This window comes from Anolis sagrei, chromosome 1, assembly GCF_037176765.1.
Source record: "Anolis sagrei isolate rAnoSag1 chromosome 1, rAnoSag1.mat, whole genome shotgun sequence".
Taxonomy (NCBI): Eukaryota; Metazoa; Chordata; class Lepidosauria; order Squamata; family Dactyloidae; genus Anolis; species Anolis sagrei.
In genome coordinates, this window is record NC_090021.1 from 89,427,296 (window position 1) to 89,449,301 (window position 22,006).

Sequence of the window (22,006 nt, forward strand, 5' to 3'; positions counted from 1 at the left end):
AGGAACTGAGCAACAGAAAGGCATAAGGAGGTGGAAATTATAAAGATGTGACAGTAGACTCTGAGATGGGATTTACAGAGTCTCATGTTACCCCTTTTGATTGTAGCGCTAGTTTGATTGGTTCCTTCATACTACGAGTATTCATTACATCAAGGATTTGGTCACTGAAAGAAATAAAGGCCTTGAAGCCTATAAGCAGATGCCTTATAACATTTATGGTATGCCATATGCCACAGTAGCAAACCATTGCTTTCCCACACCTCCACAGACTATGAGTACACACACATACAAATTCTAAAAAGGTAAGACACTTTATTGAATTTGATAAATTAAGAGACTATGTACTGGACTTGTATGTATCACAGGAATTTGTAAACAGAGACATTGGGTCCTTTCCATGGAAATCCTGATAGTATCTGCAAGAAATCATTTTCCCACACGCTGATCACAGTCTGCATAGTGACAGAGGGCAGAAAAGAATTCTTCATAGCTGACGTTCACATGTGAAGGCAAAGAACTGGAAAAAATAACAGAGGAAACTAAATATCATATGCAATTTGTAGACTACATTCATTTGAAAGAAGAAATGAAACATCATCTAAAATATGTGCACTAGATTCGATTGACAATTTTATTTTAAGACTTGGCTTGAACAATTACTCAGGCTATTGAAAATGTACTGCAAATCATATTATCACATTACTCAAACTCTTTTGTGCTGAGTAAGGTGATTTCATCTTCTGCCATCTTATTTTCCTGACTAGGTGGGGTTAGGGTGATTGGAGAGTTGAGACAAAGTCTACCATTTTGTTGTCATGGAGAGATCACTACCCAGTGGAATCAAGACTTGTTGGAATTCAGAAATTCTGCACTGGAGAAAACCAAATAAGAGCCCAGAAAAAAATGTCTTTTCTTCAAATCAATGGGAGATGCTAAGTTAAACAGAAGCAAGCTCTGCAATATTTGAATGTAATAGGAGAGTTACTTATTCCTGCTGTTGATCCTGAGTGAGGGCAAAGGGATCCGTTGTTTCCCTTGTGAAATTGTAATATTTAAGAATTAAAAGGGAACACAGTCCCTCCTCCCTCCTAAAATCCCCTACAGTTGCGCTTAAAGATAAAGCTAGAGATAGCACTCTTTCTAAGCCATTTCAAAAACAAAGCCAGGTAACAGTGTCTCTATTCATCAAGATGTAACACAAGTACATTCATACTCACATTTAAAGTTGGGATGCAAGCCAATCAACAATTTATATTTTCAATACTTCCTTTTATTCAAATACAGCAGCAGTTAAAATATGGGCTTTCCTATGCTTAATAAATGTTATTCTAATAATGTTTATAAGTTTTCCATATATGTCATACTTTATAGAAATGTGGCAGATTCTATATCTCCATGAACTAATGGAAAAGAAACTACCAATGCATTTTAATGAAGGCTTTGGGGATTATTGCCTAGGGCCATGTTAGCAAGAGTAGCATCTTCTTTGCGTAATGTAGCCACTTCACTTCACACACATTAGATGAAGTATAATTCTAACACATCAAGAAGTTGTAATAACATTCAAAAATTTTATGTATAGTTAACTTACACAATCTCCGTCAATCTGATCTGCCAGGGAAGAAATCCCAACACACTGTCCACAGGTCCAAACTTCAATATCAAGTCTGGGTCAGGAAAGCCATTAGTACCTAGAAACACAGAATATGCAGAGTAGTTGGTATCAGAAGGAAGATCATTTTGGTACTTTAGAAATTCACATCACATACACATCACATTTGCTGTTACAAATTATTTGCAACAGGTAGATATCGACCATTTTAGGCAAAACACCATTATACCAAAAGAAATATGTATCTCTTTGTGAATTTAGCTGGCATATAATCAAAGATGCAAGGATTTCTAACAGAGTGCAAAATATTCTAAATTGATATAGGGGTGGATGACAGATGTCTAGATCTTGAGAAGAGTAAAATCTTAATATAACAGATTTGGAACAATAATAATTAGTGATTTTGCTCTAAATGCCTCTCCTGAAGCTAGGACAAAAGCAGTTTGTGGATCATCTGATTTCAGAGTTTTACCCACCAGCGAAGGAAATAAAAATTATGGCTTAAATAAAGAAAGGAACAAAGGGAGGAACGGCTAACAGTTAATAGCAGACATTCCATTCTTGGAATTACTGTAGATTCTAAACTTTCCATCCTCACTAGAGACATTGATGACACAGAAGAGACTGCGAAAATAGCCCTTCAGCTATGAACATCCTATTAAGCCAGAATACAGAATTTAAAGCAGTCTCAAGAACACATTATTCACAAGGCCCTTGAGAATCCAGGGTGATGTTTGAATATCTTGGAAGGTTCCTGGAACATGTAGAGCAAAGTGATATTCTATCGTTAATATTTACTTGGATTAAAGGTATTTATTTCCGTCTTATTTATTTCCGTCACTTTTACCCCGCCCTTCTCACCCCCTAGGGGGGACTCAGGGCGGCTTACAGAGAAAGGCACAATATCTGTCTGTACCTACACCTTCAAAGAATGGATGTGGAGCAAGTACATTATTCCACCAGTAATACCATCATTTACCTTCCTGCTTATTTCATCATTTGATACTAAGGTGTCAAGGTGTATGTATTAAACAGTAACTCATATTTTATGCTTGTGTTGGTGTTGTAAATATTTAGAACTGGTTCTGTAATTCTGTTGTGCACACTTCTATTTTTCAATAAAGAAATAATGTAAAACTAGAAGGCTATAACATTCTTCTTGTGAAAGACTAAGTGTGCAGTGTTAGAATTACATAATGTCACTTGTTTGTTTTTCAAAGTGTGAGAACGTGAATTTTAAAATTGGGATATAAAACTAATTTGCAGTTATTTGTACAAGGCTACTGGAGGTGACATTGCTTTTACTGTATTTTAGATATGTTAAGTAGGCTATCACTAAATGTATTATCCTGGTGTATTCATAATGTTGAGCAGATTCTTTTGATTGGTGCTTCCACCCAAACTGAGGCCCCTTCCACACAGCAGTATAAAATCCCCCATTATCTACTTTGAACTGGATTATATGGCAGTGTGGACTCAGATAATCCAGTTCAAAGCAGATATTGTGGATCATATGCCTTGATATTGTAGGTTATATGACTGTGTGGAAGAGTCCTGGGGGCATGTGGGGGAACAATTAAGGAATCTGTTCAGAGATATCCACAAGTGTACATGTATACTTGCCAGTAGCAGCTGTGTTAGCTTAATAGTATTTCAATTTCTGCTACAGCAGAAAGTGAAAGACTGGAGTCTACGGCATGTTGAAAGCAAAGAGATTATTTACAGCACTGAATATTGTTAGAGAAAAGGTTGTGCTGCCTCAATCAGAGTGGTAGACTCAGTGGCAATAGCATATTTTGGCAGTCATATGCTTCCTTGTGCTAACAAATTTGAAATGAGGATGTGATACACACCAACAGCAATTACTGTTATGAATACAAATACCCTTAATATTTCCAAAGCAGAAAAGGCATGTGTACAGTACAGGAAGGAGCTTTCTTAACAGCTACAGAGTTCATTGTTGTTAGAGGCAATAAATCTCTTCAAAGTGAAACCATCCTGCTTGCTGTCCCAGCGCAACAAAAGAGTGTGCTTTTAATATAGCCTAAATGTATAATTTTAGTCACTATATAAACACTGAAAGTTAAAAAATAAAAAGTTGATTGAAAATTGTGAGCCTCCTTGGTCACAGAAATTTCCACTGAAGTCAGTAGAACTTTCTATCCCAGTTTAGGGTTTTACTGCAATTTCAGTATAGGCAAAATATTATCAGGTTTCCACCTGAATTGGTTTGGTAAAGCAATCTTCTCCCTTAATTTACTGTTTGCTTTATGGCAATTACAAAATCACTTATATTAACAATTCGGGGTTTTGTTTTTTTTTAAAAAAAACACAGCTCCTCAGTAACAAGAAACATGGTCAATGGTTTAGAAACAATTTGAATGGGAAAAATCATATGTAACAGAGAAATGTGGGAGTACCACCATTCAGAGAAAGATTTTCTACACAAATATTCTTTTTATATAGCCAAGATTATTATTGCACCTTACAACTATGCAATCACATGCAGTAAGTGAAAATATGTCTGTTATATTACAACGGTAATACACATGAAGATTTTTTTTAATGTTGTGCAGAAATAATTCGTTACAGATCTGTCTTTAAAAAGACTAATATGAGAAAAGACAGCTGGCAGTTGGCTGAACAAATGCAAAATCTGTATGATATGCAATATAGAGAAACAGGTCCACCTTACTTCCTTACATTTTAGATAAAGCCCATTAATATTTTAATAGAACTAAGGAACTGGCCTCTGAAATTTATTTTAAAAATTGCTGAGATTAATATAGGTTAAAAAGTATCTTAAGGACTTTGAGTACACATCAAAATAAATGGCACAGGTTTTGGAGATGTATCCCATATAACTTGTATTCTGCAACATTAACATAGGTTACTATTAAAGTATTACTATTGTTGGTATATGTGTCCTTTACGACTACAGAGAATCAATAATAAGAGCACATATACCAATGTTGGAGAGGCTGTAATAATGTTAGTGACTTGGTAAAATAATTCCATTCTGCCTTGATTGGATTAACTAAAGAAATAATAAAAACATATATTTTCAAAATACATTGCTGTTTTTTCAATTTATGATAAAAAAATGAAAATGCCTGATGTAAAAATCTATCTTGCAATAGGCATCAAGGATGGGAATAATAAGGAGATGGAAGAATTTACAAGGTTGATCCAACATTCGTTAATTGGACAGAGTTTGGAGCCTTGATTGTCAGAGAAATGAACATATACATTCTACCTTCTGGAGGGGATACAGCGCTTTCATTTTCAAGACTACACTGCATCCATTAAATATATGACACATTCTAGACATGGTCTGTCATTGAACCATCGCATGATGCATATTTTTGGATATTGTTTTTTTATATTATTGTCTAATTATAAATTAAATCACGGAATGTTAAATGTGCCTGGGTGGAGGATAATTTACTATTAAACTAGATAAGCTCTTAATAAACAATTTTAAAAGATATCACTGAGTATGAAACTAAGTTACAAAACCAGTGCTTTCAATTTAGACTTGAAAAGTTACTGCCATTGTATGAAACATTTCACACACTTATCTACTCTTCATTAGAAACAAGCATCTTGCACTCATACTTACTACTTAATAAGTTCTCCAAGACATTCATATCCAGGTCTGTGCATTTTTTTTGCTTTTGTGCTACTAAGTGGCAAAATTTCTGAGCAGCTCTTACTATGTCGGTTTTTCCATCCTCTGAAGACAGTACGTTCAGTGTAGATTGGCATTTTAAAACTGTTAAAATGTTTTTAAAAGGAAAGAATAAATTAAACATAGATGAAAAACAAAGGACTTGAAATAAGTCCCTCCCTTCCCCACTCTCATTTTACACAACTCACAATTCCTCCTATAAAGGATTTCCAGAAAATTAAGTTTACCTTATAAAATATTTTTATTGAAAATATCTAGATACATTTGTTCAAATATTAATTGTTAACTAAAGCCCAAAGTTTAATTAACATCATGCTACATTTTTTAATAATCTGTGGTAAAATATCCATACAATTCTTTGTGCTCATGCTGAAGCCAATAAATTACTGGGGTATGAAGTGAATAAAGTAATGTTTATGGATCAAGTTTGAATACCAATATATTTTGTTGCTCCTTATAACAGTACAATGTTATGCAAATTTACCTTGATCTGTTTCATCTTGATTTGCAAATTTCACTGGATATTTGGAACAGTCCAAATTTAACAACTCTTGCTGCTGTTTGAGGATTTCATCCATCAACCTTGAATTATTTCTTTTGAAAATACCTTTGAGAGGAAGAAAGAAAGTTAGATTGGTTAGTTGACTATTTTGTTTCAGAACATCTATAGTATCACATCTTTATATACCTTAAAACTCAGAAAATGGTTGGCAACCAATTCAGTGCAGAGTGACGAATACAATTCTTTCTCTTCACCCCCCCCCCCCCCCCAAATCCAAATGAAACTGGTTATTATTCATCCTGGGATAAAGAGCAAGATACATAGAACAATTGAGGGCAGATGTATAGATGTGTGTCTGTCATGAAATCTAACCACAGGAAAATGTAAATAAGAAAATTATACCTCTCTGGATCTAATACGAAATCTAATATCAGACATCAGTATATGGTTACAAAATTACATCAGTTATACTATGCATCTCCTTTTCTCCCCTTTAGATTCTCAATGAACGTGGTCCCTAGAGGAGGACTAATAGCTGTAAATATAGCTATAATCCATCTTCTGCGGGTCTCTGAGATCAAGATAAAGGAAAGAGCCTTGACAAATACTTGCCTCGTCTTCCAAAATAAGCTACTGTAGTCTAGAAATATTTATTTTAACAAATAATGTGACTGTTCTGGAGAACCATGTATAGCACAGGCTCATTCCAAGGTAAACATATAATGAAGAGAGACAAGAATAAAATTTGAAAGTGAGATGATTGCTCAACACCTAAACGTGCCTTCAAATAATTTCCAACTTACGGTTGCTCTAAGGCACACCTATCATGGGTTTGGGGGGGCAACATTTGTTCAGAGAGGTTTGCCACTGTCTTCATAGTTAAGGAGCGATTGGTCCAAGGTTGCACAGTGAATTTTCATGACTGAATGAAGATCTGAATCCTGTTCTCTCAGAGACCGTGTTGAACACGAAAAGTCTTCAACATTTTATTAATCATTCTAAAATTGTCCATAATCTGTTTTTTAAGGCCAGGAAAAAAAGTTTATAGAAATAAACCCAGAAAATCTCGCCCTCCCAACCTCCACAAGCCTTCTTATCTCTGCTCCACATATATCATGGCTCAAATGCTATAAAATAACAATCAATATTGTGGGTTTAACAATTCATCAAGTCTGGTAAGGTTACTAACAAAATGACTGTATTTCTAAATATGCCCCAACAAATCAACAGTAAGAGTCTCCATGCCACCTCCCCTAAATCCTATAATATATTTTGATTTTATTAACAAAATAAATCAATAAATGATTATTCGAATTATTTGAAATATCAGTATTCGTGGCAATAAATTATTCTTCTATTTTTTAATGTTTAACATTACCAAATTAATATTTATCAGACACAGTAGATGTTTCTTCTAACAGCTCTGAGGAGTGGGGAAGCATTGGTAACTAAAGTATTTCCAATTTCAGTATACTGTGTAAAAAGTAATGGCTCAAATCTCACATACCTTCCACAAGAAATCCAGTGTTTTATTTGGGTAATCATTTCCGGATTGTGGATAGGACAGCCCCTCCCACCGTATCACACACCTGTTTGCCCTAGTCTTTGCCCAAAAGGTGTGAATACCTCTCCTAGAAACCTATATGACAAACAATTCATCTATTGATATGCTACAGAGGTTTAGTATCAAAATATATATCTGAGGCTGGATAGAGACTTGGACAAGTGTTGAACAGTTGTATAAGAATCCCCACTCCCCATTTGTTCTTCTCTTTTTCTAGAGGGTTAAATTTGCTCAAGCAGCATAGGCTGTGATATGAAAGAACCACTGCAAAACTTCTGATAATATTCCTAACTTTCTCTTGCAATGTTCATGGTTACTGAAGCTACACTTCAACCTTTGTAGTACAATATGTTAGTCTACTCTGTTCACCTTAAAAACAAGTTTCAGATGCCATACACACAAATTCATTGAATACTATAGATGACCATGTTAATGCTATGTTTTAACATAAAACAAAGAACTGCTATTACTCATGATATACTTGTCTGAACTGGTAGTGACAATTGCAGAGATGACTTTGGACTGTCACATGATCCCACAGGTCTTTCAGCTGAACTGTTCAGGTTCTTCTCTTAAATTGCACTGGTATTTGACTTGCAAAACAAAACTAGCACAATAGCACAAACAACTACAGTCACTGAACTAATGATCATCTCTAGTCAGGCAAGAGCAATTCCAAGATTTCTATTTTGGGAGTGCTCATGAACAGATACAGTAATATTACAAAAGCCTTCAGCAATACAAAATTCTTGCCCCAACTTTCTGAAAAGTGGGGTAAGCCTCCAATCAAGAATTCTGTGAGATCTATTACCCTGTTGTTACCTCTTGTTGTTATTCCCATTAACCTTATCATGTATATTACCCCATGGACTCCATTCTAGACCTAGGATTTCCAATATCCTTATAATCAGACTTCTACATCGTTCCACCATGGTCTGTCTGAATTACTCTCTTAAACTGATCCTGCATGTTAGGAAACTTCCTCATCTCTATCTTCATATGACTGGTGAGCCATAGCATTCTCATCCAAGTTATCCCTGACTCAAAATGTCCAAATGCTTTGCGATTTTTGAACATTTTCTGCCCTCAATTTGATATACTTCTGCTGACTTTATTGTCTCTTTCCTGACAGCATAAACTGATTTTGTTTATGCTGACTGAAGCTCTCATTCATTTTGTCCCTCCTGGACATCAAATATTATTCACTCTTGCATGAGAATCATTGTGTAAACATTCATCTCAGGTATAATACTAGGTTGAAACATGTTTTTTTAATTATTTGTATTAAATAATTCATTGGTTGTACATTGATGGATAAATTTGTTTCCCGATCATTAATGCTGACCTGAAATTCAATATATGGCACTAATATAGTATTTAATTCCTTGTTTATTGCCTCATTAACTATACCTTGTATATATATTGGGCATGCATTCTGCTCTGCTGCTCCCACATCACTGGGAGCTGCATGTGGAGGAACAAGTGCCAGCTGTGTTGCTCCCATCACTGATTTTAAATATACCACCATGGAAGGTTGAATTTGCAAGCATGCCCTCTCTTTCAGCTGACTGACAGTTACACCACCAAACAATTTTTGAAATTATGCAGAAGTTGTATTTAAACAACCAATCATGAAAGCTTTGATTACCGGTGCTAGTACTGTCCACTTTCCAAGAATGTGCGTTTTTTAAAATGGTGGCTCAGAGTGATCATTGGTAATTTCGCCATTTCCGAACTCTTAATTTTTTGCCACCACTTTAATGAAAAACTCACCTTACTGAAAAATGTTTTCATTTTCATTAATCACTTTTTACTTGCTAATTTTGCTTCCTGTTTCTCAAGAAATGTGTACGTGTCTTTTCAGCTCTCTTTTACTTTTAGGAGGGAAGTTACGTTTATCTCTCTCTCTCTCTCTCATCTAACTACTGTATATAAATATTTGCTTTAAAGCAACATTCTCTCTTTTTCCTTAAAGCCTCATCATTGGTCCATGGTATTTTTTTTCTGGACTCAAGACATACTAGGCAATTGACAATGAGGTCAGTTTTCAGTGTGACTTGGTGAGCAGTTGAGCTTTCAAGTTGCCACCAAGTGCATTTGGTCCCAATCCATATTTTTACCTACTGCCGTGGTGCAATTTCTGAATCCCTTCCCAAATTGAAAATTGTCTTTAGGCCCAAAACATTCCTAACCCTTACTTGGTGGCTGTATTTGTAGCAATCAAAGATAATTACTTATTGTTGCTTTGAATCTGTTTTAGCCCCAAACCCTTTTAAATCATAATACGGCACAGAAATACTATAAATATACCAATGTATTTTGTTCTTGCCAATTTACTTTACCTTGATTTAAACCAATCCAGGCTGTGCTATGGAAAATGATGAACAATATTAGCAAGCTGGTATGACAAACAATATGTCTTAGGTTAAACTTAGGGAAGTGGTAAAGACCTCTCAGTTGCATTCAGTTTTAGAGGCTTCCAAAGGTCAGCTTTGGAATATGTTACATTACAACCTATGCAATGGAGAAAAATTGGAACTGGCTAGTGCCTATAACTTGATCAAGCTGCCAAATGGAACTACTTAGATTTGCCCACTCACACTTCCAGCTACAAATTTGAACGTAAGGAAACATCTACATTAGTGACTTATGATAAGTTATTTTAAAACCAGCATAAAAATTGATTTCAATATATAGATGATTAGACTGAAAATCCTGGAACCAGTTTGAGGCCCAGTGGCGATTATATATACTACAGAAATTGACCTCAAGCTGGTTCCAAGATCCACAGGATGTGTGGCTTGGAGAATTTCATTTTTAAAAAATTCCACCTCCAGAATGCCCATGTGTGATTTTGGGTGTCTTCACAGTAACTCACATTCCACGGAACTGATTTTGCGATGCAATGTGGTTTACACTGGAGTGTGATGTCCATTAAGGGCTTTCCTTTTGGACCTCCATTCAACTTTGCTTATCTCGGTTTACAGTCTTGAAAGTGCACAATAGTGCACTTTCATTGCAAGCGTTGTATGTCTTCAGTGGGAAGTGTAAAGTGGACCTAAGAGAATGGAGTATAAAAGACATTGCCTTATCTCTGATAGAGATGCAATGTGAGGCCCAGCTGGACAACATCTACTCCGAAGTATGTACACTGAACACTATGGGACATGCACAAAATTTCACTGAAAAGCAGAGACAAGACTCTGAGATGAAACAATTAGTGAGGACACCAATGGCTTTTTTTAATCAAATATATCATCATACATGAGTTGATGGGCTTTCAAATACATCCAAATATACAAGGCTTTGACATATTCAGCCCATCCTCTGTTCAGATATCAGCCAGCATGCCAACACCTTAAATTAAGAAACAGCTTCCTAAGATCTACAGAGATACTCACAGGAACACCTCAGCATCCCGGTGACGCAATGAGTTCAACCCTTGTGCCGGCAGGACTAAAAATTGACAAGTCGCAGGTGCAAAATCAGGGAGTGTGCGGATGAGCTCCCTCTGTCAGCTACAGCTCCCCGTGCAGGGACATAAGAGAAGCTTCTGACAAGGATGGTAAAACATCAAAACATCTGGGCATCCCCTGGGCAACGTCCTTACAGACGACCAAGTCTCTCACATCAGAAGCAACTTGCAGTTTCTCAAGTCGCTCCTGACATGAAGGAAAAAGAAAACCCATCAAGGAAGAGTCCAAATGTGGCATGTAAAAACCAGGAACCTCAATCAGTGGCTGATACTGGATGAGAAACTCCCTCCTGGGCACGAAGAAGACAGAGTGCACTCTGGTACCACGAGATGCAGAGTCAATCTTAAGAAACGGTGCTACAAAGTTCAAGTGTAGAGAAGAGCAAAACACAGACTACTTACTACAATGCAGTCTGAGCCCTGCCACATGCACAATGGAGGACCTTCTCACAGCGATACCAAAGGCACTCCAAATGGCCAGCTTGGCCATGGTGATCCACACTCTGATTACATCCTGTATAGATTACTGAAATGCACTCTATGTAGGGTTGCCTCTGAAGACTGTTCAGAAGCTTCAATTGGTACAAAGGGTGGCAGCCAGGTTTCGCACGGGAGCGGTGTACAGACAGCATACAACGCCCCTGTTATGTCAGTTCTACTGGCTGCCAGTCTGCTATTGTGCACAATTCAAAGTGCTGGCTTCAGCCTACAAAGCCCAAAAGTTCCAGTCCACTTTACCTGTCTAAACATATCTTCCCCTATGAACCACCTTGGAGATTAAGATTGTCTGGGGAGGCCCTGCTCCTGGTCCCACCTTCTTTGCAGGTGCAACTGGTGGGGACGAGAAATAGGGCCTTCTCAGTGGTGGCCCTTTGGCTGTGGAACTCCCTCCCTGGTGATATTAGATCAATCTCTTCCCTCCTAGCCTTCAGAAGAAGAGTAAAAACCTGGTTATGGGACCAGGCTTTTGAAGAATAGCGCAATGCAATAATTTAGTTGGAATATGTGCCATGATTATGGAACGGCCTTAGACTACAATTTCTGGATGGCATGATTTTAACATTGAATGTAATTTTAAATATGTTTAATATGTATTTATTTTATTTTAATTTATTTTAAGTTTGATGTTTGTATGTGTTTATGGCATTGAATAACTGCCATATGTAAGCCGCCTTGAGTCCCGCTTGGGGTAGAGAAAGATGGGGGTATAAATAAGGTAAATAAATAAATAAAGGTCTAAGGAAATCTAGCATAATGCCACGTTTTTAACTTTGTGTTTTTTTAATACATTATAATTCATCGTATTCCATTATATTCTCAATTTGCTTCTAACATAATAAATAAATAACCTAGAGATAGATACAGCAGAACTCCAGAAACTGTAGACAGAACTCCGGAAACTGTAGGCCCAGCCTACCTGTCGGAATGTATCTCTCCCTATGAACCATCTAGGAGTTTAACATCATCTGGGGAGGCCCTGCTCTCGGTCCTGCCTTCTTTGCAGGCGCAATTTGCAGGGACGAAAGACAGGGCCTTCTCAGTAGTGGCCCCTCTGCTGTGGAACTCCCTCCCAAGGGATATTAGATCAGCCCCTTCCCTCCTGACCTTCCGCAGAAAAGCGAAAACATGGCTTTTTGAACAAGCCTTTGGGAACCTAATGCAATAGATAAACATGGAACTATGTGAAATCGAATACTGGAGTGGCTTAGACAATGTTTGTGGATGACGAGGCTAATGCTGAAGATAGTGGTATTATATGTTTTAAAAGGTTTTAATGTATTTTATAATTCTGTTTTAAATGTTTATTGTAATTTTTACATTGTTTTAATGGCACTGAATAGCTGCTTATGTTGTAAAGCCACCTTGAGACACCTTTGGGTTCGAGAAAAACAGGATAGAAATATTGTAAATAAATAAATAAACTCCTACAACTTCTCCTCCTTTCCCTTAACAACAGAAGAGTCAGAATAGTTTGTAATGCATTATTGACAAATGCAAGACAAAGACAGAATTGGGGAAAAAATGACTCCCTTTTCTTCAACAGCTGAGAATTGGCAGATTCTAGTTTTCTCTACAAAGTGAAGGAACCCCTGCTCTTTGCAGGCCAACTGTGTTTTCAACACATTACGCTTTCCAAATATATGTAGAGCATACACTTTTGTATGTCTTCTTTGCATAATCCAATTTATTTTCTATTTCAAGGACAGCACAAATACTGCATTAAATTCTGATTACAGTACAAACCCTGTATCTGCAGTTTCATTTACCCACTTCTGATAAACTGTAACTTCTCTAGGCATTTTCTGTGTTCTCCAGAATACTCTATGGTATTCTTAGGCTAGAAATCCTTCATTTCAATAGGGTTCGCTTTCATCCATTGTTTCATGTATTCATGCAAAATCTCAGAATGTATCCCTCATGGATATGGGAGTCATACTGTACTCTGTACATTGTTTGTTTCATCAAACACTTGGCTCTGACATCTCCAGATCTAAGTGTTTTATAAATATTCACAATTAAATGATAATAAAAATATTTAAACTAATCTATGTAACAAAAATCAAATGAAGTAGAAACCATTGTGTACACAAAGACCTGTCTGACTCCTTGTGCTTTCTGGAAGCAGAAAGAGTAATATGCACAAGAAAGTCACAAGAGCTTTCCCAAGGCTGAAGCAACTTAGCAAACTCTGGTCTTGCATAATATTCAAAGAGGGAATTGTACCATAGAAGTAGGGCAGACGAGGAGGCTAGGTAGGGCAAAAAACAAGGGTGGGACCAAGCCAAAATTAGCAAAAGTGTTGTGCAACCCGTGGGTTTTAAAGAAGAAACCAACTGAATTTTTTTTTAAAGATTGGAAACCGTTGATGGACTTGAGCAATAACAAATCCAGCAATTTAACAATCCATGATTATGGTTATTATTAAGTGTAGTAGGATTGCAGTGCTAGAGTCTGTAATTTCAGAATGATATTTTCTTTCTGATTCTTTTCCCCTTTCATTACAGTTTGGATTTGGTGGTTAGAGCTCTTTCGTATTTAACTTACATTGCAGGAACTAGTTTTTACAGTAAGCACTGCCTTGTTGGATAAATGCTTAGAATAACTAGTAAACACCTCTTGTCAAGCAATTGGAAAGGAGTATTAGGAGGGAGTACCATTTTTGTTAAAGGTTATGTTTAATTCTAAATCACCACAACTCATGACATAAATAGGATACAAACTACCACATAAAATTCACGCTGTGCTCCTCTTACTAGAACTTACTTTGCCAGAAAGCTTCTGCCTGTCATGGAATCGTAGAGTTGGAAGGGGCCCTATGGATTATCAGGTCAAACTCTTTGCTCAATTCAGGGTCTCCAGCTAGAGCATCTCTTGGCAGTTGCTGCCCAGCCTCTTTTCAAGACATTCAGAGGAGACCTATCTAGGTACTTAGTTCTACCCCCAAACTGCTCTCATTGTCAAGAAATTCCTTCTAATGTTTAATCAAAATCTACTCCACCATCCCTGTGACAACCAATGTCTCTTCATGCTTTGTTTTCCATGACTCTTATCATTCTCATTGCCTTTTTCTGAAATTGATCCCGCCTTTCTTTACCCTTCTAAAAATGAAGTGCTCAAACACCAGGTCTTATCAGTGCAAAATATAGTAGGACTATGACATTTCTCATATTGGGAACCACACCTCTATTAATGTTGGCTAAGATAGCATTTGCCTTATTTGATCCAGTATTACTCTGTTGTCTCATACTGAACCTAAGGCCAACATTAATTCCAAATGATGCACTTCTGTTCACTTTCATTGTATTAATTTCAGCCCAGTTTCCAGTTTATTAAAGTTCTTTTGTATTTGAATTCAATTGGATTCCCTCCACCTCATCAGCAAAATTACTGATAAGGATCCTGAACAGCCCCTGCAGAATATAATTTGGCACAGCTTTCCAATCTGAAGTAATCACTTATTACTTGTTTACTATTGTACTGTCGAAGACTTCACAAACTCTGAGGATGTTTGGAACATGGCTATACAGCCTGGAAAACTCACAGCAACCCACTTGTTTACTATTGTATTTCAATTAATTATGGATTCATCTGACGATGTTGCCACATATCTCATATTTCGTGTGTTTCCTAATAAAAATACCATGAGGACCTGCCTTATAATGCAATTCAAGGTGTAATTTTTGGCAGTGTGAATGTGGCCTAAGATGCTTTTTCTGATGAAGCAGCTTGTCTAAATGAAAGGTTTGAGCCACAATAAAGCTGCAGTCCTCTTTGTAACTTCACTCAGATCTCACATCATCAAACCTAAGCCAGCAAACAGGAACAGGATCTAACTTCATGTGTGCTGCATCTTCACAGCGCTGTGCTGAGATTATTTAAATGCAGTAGTTCTGAAAATTTGGTCCACCGGGTGTTTTGCAGTTCAACGCTCAGATGTCCCAGCCAGCTTGGCCAACAGCCAGGAATTCTGGGAGCTGACATTCCAAAACATTCAGAGGACCAATGCTTGGGAACCATTGTTGTTGTGCAACATCAGGATAGGATTAGCTAAGAATCCTGCCTGAAAACTTGGAAAACCACTTCTAATCAAGTTGACAATACTGGGCATGATGGATTAGTGGTCTGACTTGGAGTGAAGCAGTTTCTTCTGCTCTCAGTAAGTGTAGACACAACTGCATGAAAGTCTGGGAATCACTTGTTTCCTAAACGGTGGTCTTCCTGGTATTCTGGACTTCAGTTCTCAAAAATTATCCTTGTGATTAAAGGAGACACAAGGCCACTAAGGAACAACAGAGGAGGCAATGGATTAGCCTTGGATTAGCCAAGGAGGCATACCAAGGTCACAGACTATGAGGAAGAAGGAAAGGCGATGCACAGAATTGGTGTGAAGGAAAGGGGTGAATCTTTAGCAGCCAAGGGCAAACTTCAGCCAGTTTGAAGTCCAAAACACCTGGAGGAACAAACTTTGCCCATGCAGTGTAGTACTAATGCAGTTTGACCCCAACTGAACTCCCATGGTTCAGTGCTATGGAATCATACAGTTCCGTTTTGACAAAGTCTTCCTTCATCGTTCTCTGCAATTCCTGAATTACAAACACCTGACTTACAAACGACTCATAGTTGAGAACGGAGGTGAGACAACAAAAAGTGAAATAAATATATCCCTTGGAAGGGAAATTCACTCCTGAAGGAGTTATCCTGGGGTAAAAGTGTCTCCATTGCGGCTTTCTCACCAATCCTTGTTTTCACAACAAGACAAATTTGTCAAAATCCAATTATCATAGCAGCAGAAAGTGAAGTTACATCTTCTGAACAGGAACACAGGGAGTAAAACAGACACCATGGGGGTTTTCAGTTTGCCCTTCCCTATGCTATCCAAAACTAAACAATATTGATATTTGGCTGGAGTTACAATTCAAAAATGTACCTGTTCAGACTTACAATCAAATTCAACCTAAGAACAAATCTACAGGACCTTGGTTGCTGTTAATTTTCCAGGCTGTATTCTAGAAGCATTCTCTCCTGACATTTCAACCACATCTATGCCATGCATCCCCAGATGTTGTGAGGTCTGTTGGAAACTAGGCAAGTGAGGTTTATATATCTGTGGAATAATGTCCAGGGTTGGAGAAAGATCTCTTATCTGCTTGAAATGCTGGAACACTCTAATGTCAGACTACAAAAAGAAGACACTGAACTCAACAAGCATGTGGACAATTTCAATAGAAAGGAGGAAACCATGAAAATACACAAAACCTGGCTGCCAGTATTAAAAAAAACCTCCAAAATCAGGATGGTAAAGAAAGAGCAACACTCGAAACACAGAGGAATTCCAGACAAGAATATCAGGGTCAGCTAATACCTCCCAGAAAAGGACCCCCTGGCAGCAACCAGCCAAGCTTTGAAGCTACAAGACCATTCATTGCTAATCAAGGTGGCCAACTGCAACATTCACATTTGCCTCAAACAGACAAGAGTTCTTTTTCCCTCCCTGGACCTTCCACTGTTATACAAACCTCACTTTCCTAGTATCTAACAGACCTCACAACCTCTGAGAATGCCTGCCATAGATGCAGGTGAAACGTCAGGAGAGAATGCTTCTGGAACATGGTCATACAGCTCGGAAAACTCAGAGCAGCCATGAAAGACTTCGACTACAGGACCTATCTTGTTCGCAACTTGGGGGCTGCCCGTACACCTCGCTGGATGCCCCAGCCTGGCCTGAGGCCGCCTTGGCGCTTGGGCGTGGAGGCCCCCGGGGAGCGGCTCACCGTCGTGGTCGTAGACGCTGACGTAGGAGATGCCCACCGCCATGCACCACACCACCAGGCCGGCCACGTCGGCGTAGCTGTGCTCCTCCTCGGCCACCACCAGCCCCACGTGGCCCGGCAGCTTCTGCAGAGACTTGGCGTCCTTCCTGGCGCGGGCCCCGGGCCCCCCGAGGGCCGCCTTCCTCCCCGCCGCGGCCGGCCTGTGGAAGGCGAAGGGCCCGCTGGCTGCCGCCGCCGCCGCTGCCGCCGCCGGGGCCAGGAGCGCCCGCGAGAGAGCCGAGGCCGCGCGCCACCGCCACCGGCCGCGCCTCCCTCGGAAGAAGCACGCGCGCAGCCAGGCGGCGAGCGCGCGCTGGAGGCTGAGGAGGACGTGGAGCAGGCGCCACAGCAGCTCGTGGGCGACGCTCATTGGGACCGAGGGGGGCCGGCAGCCGAGAGGAGAGTGAGGGGAGGCTCAGCCGCAGCGCCCGGCGCGCACCATCTCGCTCTCCTGCCCCTCACGGAGACGGTTTTATCCGCCGGGCTGGCTCCCTGAGCGCCGCCATCGCCGGACCTGCCCTGACCTTTCCCCTCGGCCTACGCGCGAGGCACCCATTGGCCGGACAGGCGACGCCGACGCCGGCACACGTCACTTCCGGGCTGTTGGAGGGAATGACGTGGCCCCTCCCCAAAGCGAAAGGGCGTCTCCGTCCGGAGGAAGAGCAGGGAGAACAGAGCCCCACGTGTTTGCCTTCACCTGCAGCGACACCTAGTGGCTGGAAGGGGTATGTGATGGCGAATCCATTTAAAAAATAGTCCCTCGTCCTGTTGTTGTTCATTCCTTCAGTCATTTCCTGCTCTTCATGACTTCATGACATCCGCCGGGAAGTAGCAGCCAATAGTGACAGGACCAAGGCAGAGACATCTCCAGCTCATCCCCTGTTTGGGTATCAGCCAGCACGTCAACGACTTAAATCTAGAAATAGTTTTCTAAGATCTACAGAGACACTTGCTGGAACACCTCAGCAAGCGAGAGTCCAAAAGTGGCAGGCTCAAACCCAGAACCTCAACCAATGGCTGATCCCAAATGAGAGACTCCCCCCTGGGCACACAGAAAACTGGGCAACTTGGAAGGTGCTGAACAGACTGCGCTCTGGCACCACGAGATGCAGAGCCAATCTCAAGAAATGGGGCCACAAAGTGGAATCCACAACATGCAAGTGTGGAGAGGAGCAAACCACTGACCACCTGCTGCAAGGCAACCTGAGCCCTGCCACATGCACCATGGAGGACCTCCTTGCAGCAACACCAGAGGCACACCAAGTGGCCAGATACTGGTCAAAGGACATTTAATCAACTACCAAACTCACAAATTTTGTATTTTGCCTGTTTGTTTGTTTGCTTTGTTCTGTTAGAAATGTAATATAATTGACTGGTTGCCCTGACACGACAAATAAATGACTTCATGGACCAGTCCACGCCAGAGCTCCCTGTCAGCCATCACCACCCTCAGCTCCTTTAAAGTTAATCCAGTCACTTCAAGGATACCATCCATCCATCTTGCCCTTGGTCGGCCCCTCTTCCTTTTTCCTTCCATTTTCCCCAGCATCATTGTCTTCTCTAAGCTTTCCTTTCTTCTCATGATGTGGCCAAAGTACTTCATCTTGGCCTCTACTATCCTTCGCTCCAATGAGCAGTCAGGCTTTATTTCTTGAAGTATGGACTGGTTGGATCTTCTCGCTGTCCAAGGCACTCTCAGCACTTTCCTCCAACACCACAGTTGGGGTAATAGTATGAGGAGCTGAGGCGCCTTCTAATCAAGATGAAAGAAGAAAGTGCAAAAGCTGGGTTGCAGTTAAACATAAAAAACAGCGTAACGCTCAGAGCTTCTGGATCCAGCTATTACCCAGGCAAGGTAGCACTTTTGAAACTACCAAAGGGAAAAAGTTGTAGCATAAACTTGATTTATTTTACTTTATTATTTATTTATATATTTTGTATGTATTTTAGCGCCATCTAGGAGCCCCCGGTGGTGCAGCGGGTTAAAGCACTGAGCTGCTGAATTTGTTGATTGAAAGGTCGCAGGTTCGAATCCAGGGAGCGGTGTGAGCTCCTGCTGTCAACCCCAGCTTCTACCAACCTAGCAGTTCAAACACATGCAATTGTGAGTAGATCAATAGGTACTGCTCTGGCAGGAAAGTAACAGCGCACTATGCAGTCATGCCGGCCACATGACCTAGGAGGTGTCTATGGTCAACACTCTTTGGCTTAGAAATGGAGATGAGCACCACCCCCAGAGTTGGACACAACTGGACTTAATGTCAGGGAAAACCTTTACCTTTAGGGCCATCTACCCAACTGCAGAGTTACAGCAGTTTGACACAACTTTAAATGCCGTACCTTGGGAGGTCTGACTTGTCCACAGTAGTCCATGCTCTGGTTACATCCTGTATAGATTACTGCAATGCACTTTACGTTGGGTTGCCTGTTCGGAAGCTTCAAATGGTCCAACAGGCATCGGCCAGATTACTCACCAGAGCAGTGTTCAAGGAGCATACAGTTCCCTTCTTACACCAGCTCCACTGGCTGCCGGTTTCCTACCATGCACAATTCAAAGTACTGGCTTTAGCTTATAAAGCCCTAAACAGTTCCGGGCCAGCTTACCTGTCCGAATTTATCTCCTTATGAACCATCTAGGAGTTTAAGATCATCTGGAGAGGCCCTGCTCTCAGTCCCGCCTTCTTCGAGACATGACTGGTGGGGATGAGAGGCAGGGCCTTCTCAGCGGTGGCCCCTCAGCTGTGGAAATCCCTCCCTAGTGATATTAGATCAGCCCCTTCCCTCTTAGCCTTCTGCAGAAAAGTGAAACATGGCTTTTTGAACAAGCCTTTGGGAACCTAGTGCAATAGATTAACACAGAACTATGTGAAATCAAATACTGGAGCAGCTAGACAATGTTTTTGGACAACGATGCTAATAGTGAAGGTAGTGGTATTATATGTTTTTAAAGATTTTATTGTATGTATTTTATAATTCTGCTTTAAATGTTGATTATAATTTTTACATTGTTTTAATGGCATCGAATAGCTGCCTATGTTGCAAAGCGGCCTTGAGTCACCTTTTGGTTCAAGAAAGGCAGGGTAGAAATATCGTAAGTAAATAAATAAATAACTCCATCCTGTGGAATCCTGGGTTTTGTTCTGGCAGCAGAACTTTCAGACAGAGAAAGCTAAACATCTCACAAAACTGCAAATATTGTATCAGCATTCCTAGCATTGAGCCATGGCTATTAATGTGGTGGTAAACTGTTATATGTCTGCAGTGTGGATACAGTCTCAGCCTGTTCCTTTAAATGGTGGCTATGGGTGCGTTGACACCAGGCATAGGCAAACCTTGGTCCTGAAGATGTTTTGAATTTCAGCTCCCACAATTGCTAACAGCCGGTAAGCTAGCTGAGATGTCTAGGAGTTGAGGTCCAAAACCCCTGAAGAGGCAAAGTCTGCCCATGCCTGATGTACACTTTAGAATTAATGCCATTTGGCACCACTTTAATTGCCATGGCTCAATGATACAGAATCCTGTGAAGTTTTGTTTTGTTTTTTTGTCGTGTCAGGAGCAACTTGAGAAACTGCAAGTCGCTTCTGGTGTGAGATAATTGGCCATCTGGAAGGACGTTGCCCAGTGGACGCCTGGATATTTTGATGTTTTATCATCCTTGTGAGAGGCTTCTCTCATATCCCCGCATGAGGAGCTGGGGCTTAGAGGGAGCTCATCCGCGCTCTCCCTGGATTCAGACCTGTGACCTATCGGTCTTCAGTCCTGCCGACACAGGGGTTTAACCCACTGCGTCAGCGGGGGCTCCTATCCTGGGAAGTGTACAAGACTTTCTCTTCCAAAGAGTGCTGGGGTCTCATCAAGCACTCTCCCTTCCCTGGTGGTGCAATGGAATAAATCCTTGTGTTGGTAGGACTGAAAACTGACAGGTCAGCGGTTCAAATCCGGGGAGAGCAAGTTGAGCTCCCTCTGTTAGTTCCCCATGCAGGGACATGTGAGAAGCCTATCACAAGGATGGAAAAACTTCAAACTGGGCAATGTCCTTGCAGATAGCCAATTCTCTTACAACAGAAGCGACTTGCAGTTTCTCAAGTCACACCTGACACGAAAAAAAATCAAGCTACAAATCCCATGATTCTATAGCCTTGAGCCAAGACCGTTAAAGTGGTACCAAACAGCATTCATTCTGCGGTGTAGATGCACCCTGCATCTATGAAAGCTTATGCAACAGCTTCTTTCAGTCTCAATGGTGCTACAAGATGCCTTGGTGTTCCAGACCAATGTTTCTCAAACTCTGCTCCTCCTAGTATTTTGGATTTCAGCTCCCAGAAATCCCAGCCCGTTTTACCAGCTGTTAGGAATTGTGGGAGCTAAAGTCTAAAACATCTGGAGAACCACAGTTTGAGAAACACTGATCCAGACTAACATGGCTATGACTTTGAATTGTGTGACAGAGTTGCCACAGTTCAGAGATTTGAAGGCACATGACAACAAGGACAGCAAACCATGGCTCTGGTGTCCATGTCTCTATTTAGTCAGAGATGTAAACTATGCCACTTTGAATCACATTTGGGAGTAAAGAAGCAAATTAAATAAATTTTCATAGTAGTAGATCATGCACAAAGGTTCCATCACAGTGTGAACAACATTGCTAAAATAATTACGTACAAACTTTAGGAAAGTTTATTTGAGTGCTCCTAATTTGTACATATTTGTATTGGCGACACCTAACATGTAATTGTTTACAAAAGGACTACAGCTATACACATGCTCAGCCACTATTTATGTATTTATCTAAAGCTATTAATACAATTTTCAAAAGAACTAACAATTGCAGAAAGAAAAAGCCACAAAAAA

At 40.2% G+C, this 22,006-nt stretch overlaps 1 protein-coding gene across 1 annotated transcript; it reads right to left on the bottom strand.

The window, feature by feature from the left end:
• Positions 1-292: 292 nt before the first annotated feature.
• Positions 293-17,730, bottom strand: NUS1 (NUS1 dehydrodolichyl diphosphate synthase subunit). Its single transcript, XM_060753240.2, has 5 exons — positions 17,117-17,730; positions 5,788-5,910; positions 5,235-5,387; positions 1,592-1,691; positions 293-517 (listed from the first exon to the last, which is right to left on the bottom strand). Exons 1-5 carry the CDS (start codon positions 17,523-17,525, stop codon positions 427-429), a joined length of 876 nt encoding a protein of 291 aa, XP_060609223.2. The 5' UTR covers positions 17,526-17,730; the 3' UTR covers positions 293-426.
• Positions 17,731-22,006: the final 4,276 nt, after the last annotated feature.